The 10456-nt window shown below is 51.9% G+C and overlaps 3 protein-coding genes across 3 annotated transcripts; 1 reads left to right on the forward strand and 2 right to left on the reverse strand.

The window, feature by feature from the left end:
- Nucleotides 1-1319: 1319 nt before the first annotated feature.
- On the reverse strand, nt 1320-3645 carry CMQ_1388 (c6 zinc finger domain containing protein; the record flags this gene model as incomplete). Its single annotated transcript, XM_014318467.1, has 3 exons — nt 1320-2561; nt 2638-3396; nt 3475-3645. The coding sequence occupies 3 exons, from the start codon at nt 3643-3645 to the stop codon at nt 1320-1322; spliced, it is 2172 nt and encodes a 723-aa protein (XP_014173942.1).
- A 1378-nt stretch (nt 3646-5023) lies between these two features.
- On the reverse strand, nt 5024-6700 carry CMQ_815 (tRNA isopentenyltransferase; the record flags this gene model as incomplete). The annotated part of the gene is made up of 2 exons (XM_014317894.1): nt 5024-6556; nt 6623-6700. The coding sequence occupies 2 exons, from the start codon at nt 6698-6700 to the stop codon at nt 5024-5026; spliced, it is 1611 nt and encodes a 536-aa protein (XP_014173369.1).
- A 518-nt stretch (nt 6701-7218) lies between these two features.
- Nucleotides 7219-8859, forward strand: CMQ_429 (protein transport protein sec61 alpha subunit; the record flags this gene model as incomplete). The annotated part of the gene is made up of 3 exons (XM_014317508.1): nt 7219-7228; nt 7352-8696; nt 8784-8859. The coding sequence occupies 3 exons, from the start codon at nt 7219-7221 to the stop codon at nt 8857-8859; spliced, it is 1431 nt and encodes a 476-aa protein (XP_014172983.1).
- Nucleotides 8860-10456: the final 1597 nt, after the last annotated feature.

The raw sequence follows: 10456 nt of genomic DNA on the forward strand, positions 1-10456 counted from the left end.
GATCATCTCTAAGACAAGCTACAATAAGCATGTCGATAACTAAGAGCTGCCACAGCATTCAATGTTGCTAGCTAGGTGAGATACTCTTTGATCCAGTTGATCTAGGGATATATGCCCGTACATAGCTGCGGCGATACTTAAACGACCTAGAGGTATGCGTCTTAAAGATACAATCCTACGAGTACTCATACAGAGGCAGACGCAAACAGCAGAAATGGCTTAATCCCGTAAAGCTAGGGGGGATCTTGCGGTGGACCCTCGGGACTGATAGATGCATTAGTGTTGGTCAGGATAGAGTATCATATTATTGAGATTCCGCGATGGCTTTCTGACAACCAATGCTAACGCGGGTTTGCTAATTAAAGGCTGTGGTAATTATGTGAGTAACAAGGCACCCTACACACTTTTGCAAGCTGTATCGTATAAGAAATAAGTATAATAAAAGTGGAAGCAACCTGTACCAGCTCGTACTCTGTATTTACTAGTACGGCCAGGAAGCCCCAAGATGAAGTGCAAGCTTTTTTCTCAATAACAAGTGTTGAAAAGGGTGTTCTACAAAGTCGAGTGTGGAAATTCATTTCCATATCAACGCCGTAATCCCCTCCGACTAGAGAGAATTAGGATTAATAGCCACCGGCATACTCTATACACAGACAGGATTGCGGGACTTGCAAAATAACCCGGGTGCAGAGCAACTCTACTACGTACGTCGTATGTATGAAAGTAACGTCCCACCCACTCTCAATTATGCTTCTTTTAGAGAAACAGGCGATGAGACAAGTGCTGCCCTAAATAGCCTAGTCGGGTAGCTAACAGATGTACTCTGTACCGAGCCAAATTTAGATCCACTTATTACTTGCTTCGATCTCGTTTGTACATACTTCGTCAAACGTGACAGCTCAGCCAGTTCAGCCTTAATGCTTGTCAAACTTTATTTAGCACCCACGTCAAAATATAAACACGATACACATTCTTGTCTAACCCACACTGCTAAGAAGGGTGTTCGAGGTAACAATAACAAGTTCAGATTACAAAGCTTTATACTATTTTCCATAGTGCCGCCATTATTCCGCCTATACATATACACTTGTGAGTCTGATTGATGACTCAGTCACCACCTGGCCCTGAGAGGAGACGATGAAAACCCAACAGAAAAGCGCAACGGCAAGACACCAGGAAGCCAGCAGTATCCAAAAAAAACGTGTATCTAATATAGCAAAAAAAAGACCAAACACCATTCAGTGCCCCTTCTATAAAAGCAAAACATCTGCTTAACACCACCGAGGTTGGTCCAGCCAGTAATCTGAGTTGCCTGGAACTCACCATTGTGTGCCTGGTGGCACATCTATCGAACCAAATCCATCGAATGCCGACGCATTGGCCTCGGTCGGCATAATAGCCCCCCACATGTCCCAATCTATGTTCGAATCTATATATGGCTGAGCAAAAAATTGATCCAGTGTCGCATCCGGGCCTGTTTCTATTTTGGGTGTTTCGACCGATCTTGACATGTCGACTGAGTGCGCCACAACCGAGGATGCGGGCATCGATGCCAGGTCGCTCTTCGAATCGTCTTGTGGTGGCATGGAACACTGTAGCTTGAGGATGTAATCCGGCGTTTCTGCCGTCAATCCACCCGACCGAATGCGCAGAATTTCCCTTCGTACTTTCCATGCCTTAAGCACGTACAAGGCGGCCTGGTAGTGAGGTCGTTGTGTGATGTCAAGAAGCTGTTCGTAGTTCTCGTATGTTGCTTGTACAGCCTCCCAGGCCATCTCGACCAACCTTCCGGACGTTCGCGAGCACAGTTGTCCAACGACAAACAGGAAGATGTTGACTTGAAAATCCAACCGCGAAAACCAGGAGAACCCTTTGGCTCTGGTCTTCACAAGCTGCTTGTTTTCATGCTGGATGGCCCTGACACTGATCCTGAAGACAGTGTCGGCTGGAGTTTTGACTTCATCTGTAAACGTTTTTTCCTCTGGTGGAAGCAACAAGGTTTCGATCTTGTCTAGGATATCGGCTTTGATATCGATGGCCATTTCGTGCAGAGGACCAGCACTGGGGTCGCAGTACTTATCGATAACCTCGAGAAGGCTGTTGCCGAGATTTGTGATCATCTGCCGGTATATCGCAATTTGCTCCGGGCTCGGCCCGCCAATGTCCATGAACGAGTCCGTCTCGCCGAGGAGAAACATGGGCTCGATGCCTGGCGTTTGCAGAAGAAACCGAGCAACCCGGCTCATGAGCAACACCATGATCATCTCCGTCGGCCCTTCACGGTTCTGCACTGGCTCCGTCGAAGCCAGATGGAGATCGGCGTCGTTCACGTTACTGGGCTCCTTTGTGTCCCAAAGATGGGGCAGCATCGAGTGACTCAGACCCGACATCAGTGCGTATTTGGCGTCGACCATGATGATCTGCCACCACAGGCGTCTCCGGATCTCCGTATCAAATGGGCTCAGGCCAAGAACCTCGCCGTCGCGATGCAAGCCCATTTTCTGAGCGATACGGAGCACAACGCCGTTTAATATCCAGGCGGCATGTCGGTTGTACCGGCCCTGGAGAGAAATCTGACAGCCTGTGAGTGTCAAGCGCTACATGTGCGTAAGCACTGGTATGTTGGGTAGTGCTTACTAGGTAAATGACTAACGCCTGCAGCGTTTCAATATCGTAGGCCTTGAGGAAGCCCAGGCGTATGAGGGATTGGCGAACACCTTCGGAGAAGCGTTCCAAAGCGGCCTGCCGCGAGTAGCCAAGAAAGTTGAGGCATTCGTCATTCGTCATGGAAACGGTCGCCAGAGTGTAGATGGAGAATAGTAGCGTTTTGATATTCTGCGGAACGTTGTGGCCGCCACTCGTGGCTTCGGCCACATACGGCTGCAGGGTAGGCACATGAATGATCTTGGTGAGTGGGTTGACGCGTTCGAGGTAGATCTGCCACAGCCGAAATATGAGTGCCGGAGGGGGCATAAGCTCCTCGAGAGTTGGCTGCGTGGTGATAGTGGCGTGCATGGCGCCTAAAACCATATTGGCATTGTCGTCTGGCGTTGCAACAGTCTCTGGTGTTGTATCGTCATTGTCCTCGTCGTCGATGATCTCGCGCATGGCCCGCAGCTCGTCGTGAATGGCCCCAAGCATGAACGAATCGACAAAGCGAACCCCGCCATCGTCCTCTACGATGAGCTTGCCAGGCGGCTTCCACTTCAAAGATGACTCTTCCCCGAACAATTGGCAGCCATGGCCATTCAGAAATGAGGCATCTCCACCCGGCTTTTCTGTGGCATAAGCTTTGAGAAGCTCCTCGCAACGGGCCAAGCGTTCCTGTAGGTCCTGGTTGGGGCGCCGCCTCTTTCGAGCTGGAGCAGGGGTGCTTGGTGTGCATGTAACATTGGCCTATCCGCAGCGGGGGTAAGCATGCGGTTGTGTTTCCGGTACGACGGGAGAGTATCGCAAGCGGGTGGCAGAGCTTACCTTGACACAGTTGGCACAGGGAAACGAGCGGTCGCATTTGATCTTTCGGTGTTGGCATAGGACGCAAGCCAGAATTCGCGTCGGTTTGGAAGAGTTCTGCAGTGCGGGCGAGGGGTAATTGCCAGAGTATTGGCTGCCTGAAGGCTGGCCGGGCGTAGAGGCCATAGACATCGTGGTGTCACTGTCTGTCTGCGATTGTGGTGATAAAATGGGTGATATAACGTGCGTGCGTGGCAAACTGGCTACAGACGCCAGCTGTCCATACGAATATTGAGATTCCTCTGTTCTAGACAGCGAGATGTGAAGCATCCCCGGCTTGGTGGATCGGGGAAGCTCGCGTTAAATAACCTCAGCAGAACGATAATTGCATCGGCGATCGAGCGATTATGATCGCTGCGCATTGACGGCTCTCAGAGGAGGGAGTGTAGGAAGGAAAAACCCGGCTGCGGGAGAGAACAACGTTGCGAGAGATGGGAAGGGAAAGAAACAAAAATGGACAGAAAATGCGGCAAACCAAATTGCTCATCTCCGTTTGTAACTCCTGTCAGAGGAAACTTTTAGCACAACAGCAGTAAACTTGCTAAGTGCCAACGCGGAAACTATTTCTCCCTTTCCCAACTCCACTGACGTCGTCTCTCCCAGGCTGCCTCGATTTCAGACTTTAACGGACTGGTCAGCTGACCTAGTCGGCCGAGGGGCAAATGTAATAACTGCGATCCCAGACTGACGGGATGTCTAAGAATCCGCCTTTCCGCTTTAGCGGTATATATGCACGTGATTGGAGTATGTACTATCACACGGTACATGCTAGTGACTAGATCCGCCTTGCCGAGAGATGTACTATTGCTAACTCGGAACTGCCGGAGCTACACATCTACTTCTGCTTAAATCCATGTTTGCTAAATTCCTTTCCGCGCTGTATCTCGGCATCGCTACAGTGCTGGCTGATCCCTACGAGGAAGCGTTCGGTACACATTATAAGTATATGCATACGGAGTATTTATATGGTATATTAGTACGAGTATTGCCGCGGCCCCTTCTTGTAGCGTTGTGTCGCATTTCCCTTAACTTGGTATAGCACAGGCTTGTGTCCAGCACGATGGTTGCGAGTGCCTGACGGGAAAAGGACACGACCGTATCTTACGAAGTAACACAGCCTTATTTTTTATATTGACAGGGCGATGCCAAGTGCTCGGCGAAAACTAGCCAATTAAAGCATGCTCATGTAAGCGGCAGTTCTGGCACTATGTAGACAACTAGTCGGATCTTACCCCATTCTATAGCTAGCGTGGAATTGCGGACGGTCCAGGCCTATTTAAGTGCTCCATCGCTGTTGGATTTACGGAAGTACGTAAACCGCTGGGGGTAAACAACTCCTTGTCATGTTTACCGACATTATAGAGTACGACGTACTCCGTACGACTGACACTTATAAACCACATACGTCGTATTGCCAAAAAGACGAAGTACGACGTACGGAGTAATATCATGACGAACCCAGAGATACCCCAATTACGAAGTACTCCACGGAGTACTCCGTAAATACGGGCTATATATTTTTAGCTCTAGAAAAGCTGGCTTGACGGTCTGTGCCGGGGTTTAACTCCGTGCTCCGCTCTGTGACTACTGTTTTCATGTCTGCTTCTACCGACTGCTTGGGTACAGCTGACACAGGAACAAGGGCCCTTCGCTTCTGCTTCACTAGCACACGCCGGTGCCGCTGCCCCTTGATATGCTTGTCCCACTGATCTTCAGACACGAGCGTCATGCGGCACATTTCGCAGGTTCGACTGAAGTTGTTGTTGCGGCTCTCACGTTCGCTCTGGCTGGCCGCAATGGTGGCTGTCAGCACATCCCGCGCCGTCTGGGACACATCGACAGGCGCAGGCAAGGTCGATACATCGCCTTGCGCAACATGCCCTACGCGTCCGCAGACGTGCCTGTCCCAACCACTACGAGCGAGAAAAGCAGCCGTCAGCTGTACGCCCACCTGGGCAACGTTTTCCTGCCATTTTTCTCTCTCCGTGCTGTCCAGTAGAAAGAGGTGATCCAGCGCACGCTCCTCGGCTAGCATGGGAATTGTCTTGTGCTTGATCCATCGCAGCTGGTAGCGAGCGTAACGTCGGGTGGCAAACTTCATGCTGTCCAGGCTGGCCGCTTGGATCTGGGCCAGACGATCGTCGGTCGCTTCAACGTCAGTGTTCAGCCCGCCAACTGCATCTTTAACTTCTTTCAAGGCAACCAAGTAGGGCTCCAGTTCCTTTAGCCCGATCGACTGCCAGATGCCCTTGGTACGGTCAATTATCTTGCCGCGGGTTCGGCAGTCCTCAAGGATGTTGTGCATCTCGGTGGCCTCCTCCATGAGACCTCGAGATAACATTGTATCGATGCGAGCATCTAGTCGTTCGTTCAGCACATCGCGCTGGGCGTACACCCATAGGAGTAAACATTTCCAGGGAGCAGGTCCTGCTGATGCTGGGCCAACAGTAATACCATCCAGCAGATCAGTGTCCCCTAAACCCTGAGCAGCAACCTGTTTTTTTACTTTCTCCTGCTTCTGTTGTGCATATATTTCTGAAGCCTGCCGCCCCGTGGTCAGGTAGATCTCCAGTGACCGCCGAATTTTCCGACGATCGTTGGGATGCCATCGCGCAGCCATGGCAGGATCCACTTCCCGCAGCCTGGAAAGGATGTCCTCTGTCGACGCTTCTAGAATCGGATATCGGCTTCCGATTTCAGCACTGGCCCCGGTGTCACCCTCCATGTCGTCATCGACAACCGCTTCATCCACAAGGTGATTCTCGAATAGAAGTCCATCGGTGTAGTACTGCGATCCCCCGACGACGATGGGCAACCGTCCACGACTGCGAATTTCACGGATAATACGTGTAGCTTCCTGCTTGAATCGTCCCACCATCCAGGGCTCCTCGTCCACGCCGATAACACCCAACAAGTGGTGTGGAACTCCACGTTGTTCAGCCTCGGAAATCTTGTTTGTCGTTACTGGCAGGCCACGATAAAATTGCATGGCATCTGCATTGATCACCTCACCGTCAAAGCGAAAGGCAAGCTCAACAGCGAGCTGCGTATCGAAGCACGATTAGTTACCGATGAGACATGTTAAAAATCGTTGAATGGCATGTCATACATCCGATTTTCCTGTTCCTGTAGACCCAAGGACGACAAGCAGTGGCTCGGTGAGCGGGCCTGTTTTCTGCTGATACATGGTTGCGACATGTCGTACAAGCCGACTAGTGAGGCTTCGGAGCATGTGTGTGCTTCGACACTATTCATTCAAAAACGGGGAGGCAGGAGTGATATAGTAAGCTTTTCTTCGACGGGGTTTTCATGCGACGATTTAAACTACTGGCAACCCCATGCGCTAACTAAGGTTACTATTACGATGGGTAAGAGCACACAAGGGGCTCAAAGAAGTCACGTGAGTACCCACACATTTGGCCACATCGCAAGTTTTGGGCAGTTGTAGAAGCCAGATCGTTCATTGCCAAAAGCTATGGCTGCGCACCTAAATTTTTCTCCTTAAACCACCCCTTTCCGCAAGTCGCTCCTTGCCAACACCGGGCTTCTTTCCCTTTCTTCTTCATTTCTTTTTTTCTTCTGCAGTTCCTCTGTACAGAACAAAAGGAGAGCGCGTTCTCTTCTTGTGCTCGGTTTCCCTTTCTCTTTTTCGCCCTTCTAGTCTTTCCTTTCTTCTCAGTGTCTTCGGACTCCCAAACCGCCAAAATGAGCAGCCGTAAGTCCACCTGTATCCGCTGTTCGACGTGTCCAATGGACGCAGGGAAGCTTCCTTGCCACTGCAACTCTCATTGTGAGATGGCCGTAAGTTGGATCAGTGACTGACCCGTGAAATAAACAGTACGGTTTCTCGACCTCGTGAAGCCGTTCGTGCCGTTCCTCCCCGAGGTCCAGCAGCCGGAAACGAAGGTCCCTTTCAACCAAAAGCTGATGTGGACGGGTCTGACGCTTCTGATTTTTCTGATCATGAGCCAGATGCCGCTGTACGGCATCGTCTCGTCCGACACGTCGGATCCATTGTACTGGCTGCGAATGATGATGGCCAGTAACCGGGGTACGCTCATGGAGCTCGGTATCACACCCATCATCTCGTCCGGCATGGTCTTCCAGCTTCTTGCTGGCACGCACATGATTGATGTCAACCTGGACCTCAAGTCCGACCGGGAGCTATACCAGAGCGCACAGAAGCTGTTTGCGGTTATCCTGTCCATCGGCACAGCTACCGTTTACGTGTTCACAGGTCTTTACGGCCCGCCGTCGGATCTTGGTGCTGGCATCGTGTGCCTGCTGATCCTGCAACTCGTCACGGCTGGCATGATTGTCATTCTGTTGGACGAGCTTCTGCAGAAGGGCTATGGCCTTGGAAGCGGTATTTCGCTGTTCATCGCCACCAACATCTGCGAGTCGATTATGTGGAAGGCTTTCTCGCCCACGAGCTTCAACACCGGCCGTGGCCCCGAGTACGAGGGCGCCGTCATCGCGCTCTTCCACCTGCTTCTGACGTGGCCCAACAAGCAGCGGGCGCTGCAGGAGGCTTTCTATCGCCAGAACCTGCCCAACGTTATGAACCTGCTCGCCACGCTCGTCATCTTTGCCGCCGTCATCTATCTGCAGGGGTTCCGCGTGGAGATCCCTGTGAAGTCGTCGCGCCAGCGTGGTGCCCGCGGCTCGTACCCCATCCGTCTCTTCTACACGTCCAACATGCCCATCATGCTGCAGTCGGCACTCTCATCCAACATCTTCCTTATTTCGCAGATGCTGTACTCGCGCTTCTCGGAGAACCTGTTGGTGCAGCTGTTTGGCATCTGGGAGGCGAAGGACGGCTCGGCTCAGCTTTCGGCGACGTCTGGCCTCGTGTACTACATGTCGCCTCCCTTGAACTTCAAGGATGCTCTCCTGGACCCGATCCACACTGTCGTCTACATTGCCTACATGCTCACGGCATGCGCCGTGTTCTCCAAGACATGGATTGAGGTTTCTGGATCTAGCCCCCGCGACGTGGCCAAGCAGCTCAAGGACCAGGGTCTGGTCATGGCCGGTCACCGCGACCAGAGCATGTACAAAGAGCTGAAGCGGATCATTCCCACGGCTGCTGCCTTTGGTGGCGCTTGCATCGGTGCCCTGTCTGTGGCCAGCGATCTTCTTGGCGCCCTTGGCTCCGGCACGGGCACCCTTCTTGCTGTTACGTAAGTCTTAAGCCACCACCGATTCTCGTGTCCCTCCACGAGCTTCAAGTGAGACCTGTGTCCCGTTGCTAACAGACGCGTTTACAGGATTATCTACGGCTACTTTGAAATTGCGGCTAAGGAGGGTGATCTCAGTGGTATGAAGGGGATGGTTATGGGTTAAGCCACGATCGTCAGAACGACGCGGTGTTCGTACACCGAGAGTCGATGCACACTATTTATATGATGGCAGCGGCTCCTACGTCGCGATCGAAGTGGGTCGGTTCGCGTGTATCAACAGTTTCGCATTAGGCAAAGGGAGGGCTTCATAGGAAATCAAGAAAGGGCCTTTTGGTAAGGCTGAAGTCTTGGATCTCGCCGGCGGCGAGGAGTCTAGGGCAGAGAAAACAACACTTAAACCGAAGGGAAAGACGGGGCATGGGAGTCAATATATTCCATGTCTCACGATGTATGCTTGAGCAGAGATAAAACAGGGCTGTGTTGATCGCTATTGGTGCACAGCTCTCAAATATGTGAGACGCATGTATGTACGTGCCGATCTGGCTCTGCTGATACGATACAACAGAAGCATTGGTGCGTTTAATTATGTCGGCAGTATGCCGACTGGCTAATCGAAACAAAGTAAGACGAGGGTCGAATAATGGTGCGTTCCGCGAATGGACAGCTGAGAGATCAGTTACGGAGCACGAGTACGAAGTACGGAGTACTCGTAAATTGAAGTAGCCACAGTTGTGAACACACAAAGGGGTACAAATCAGAAGATGAGACAGCCAAGGAGCAAGGGACGAGGGCAGACTAGGAATGTCGCCTGCACAGTTGGCTGGTAGCCGCGACGACAATGCAGAGGAATGGCTAATACTACGGAGTACGGAGAATGTAATGCGAACAAAAAGGAAAGCTGCCCTGGCCAGTCAGATGGCTGGCAGTTGATGAGCGGGAAAACAATGTGACTAGTCTCTACGCCGTATGCAGGAAACGGTACCGCAGCACATCTCCAAGCTGATAGTCGTAATGCTGGCGGTAAGGAAAGGCATATATGGAGTAGCGTTACGTGTTATTTGAAAGGCTGGTTAGATGGTATCAATGGGTGGCCACGTACGGACGGCCTAGAGCCTTTTGGGATAGCGGTCTGAAGGACAATGATGTTGTTGTCTGTACGACTGACAATGTCTGACATCATTTTGCAACGACTCTGGGTGCTGAAGCCGGTCTTCGCAGCAGCATCTTTAGGGATGTGTCGAAAGTCGTCAGGGAGCGGGGCGCAGGTTACATAGATTACGGAGCCGTACACGCAATAAAGTAATAGCGTGGCGACTACGATCACGGGCTGGCAGGAGCGACCTGCCGACAAGATCAGCTGCAGGATTTGGCCTCGTTCGAGCTTACTATGCTGGCCTGGCGTCCATCGCCCCTGCTGCCGATGAGCGGCGCTGTTCAGTTTTCCTGTGGGCCCCTTCCTCGAGAAAAAGACACGGTCGCGGCGAGCGGAAAGAGCGGAGGACTGCCGCAGGACTAGTGTATTCGGCCGCCGTATCTGAGTCGTATTGTGCTGTCGTTTTAGGCTGTGGCAATCGGCCTGCCTGCATATCGAAGGTGGTATTTCGTTGCGCTCTCTGCGAGAACTAATGGTATCTTGTTATCGCCAGGGCTCGTTTTCGTTGCCTTCTCCACCTCCACATGCCAAAAGGCCTGCCGCGCCGGGATCGAGCTAGTCCTCCCTCCGCCCCTCCATACTCATTACATTGTACGGAGTACATGTA

The sequence above is a fragment of the Grosmannia clavigera genome, assembly GCF_000143105.1.
Source record: "Grosmannia clavigera kw1407 unplaced genomic scaffold GCSC_140, whole genome shotgun sequence".
NCBI lineage: Eukaryota > Fungi > Ascomycota > Sordariomycetes > Ophiostomatales > Ophiostomataceae > Leptographium > Leptographium clavigerum.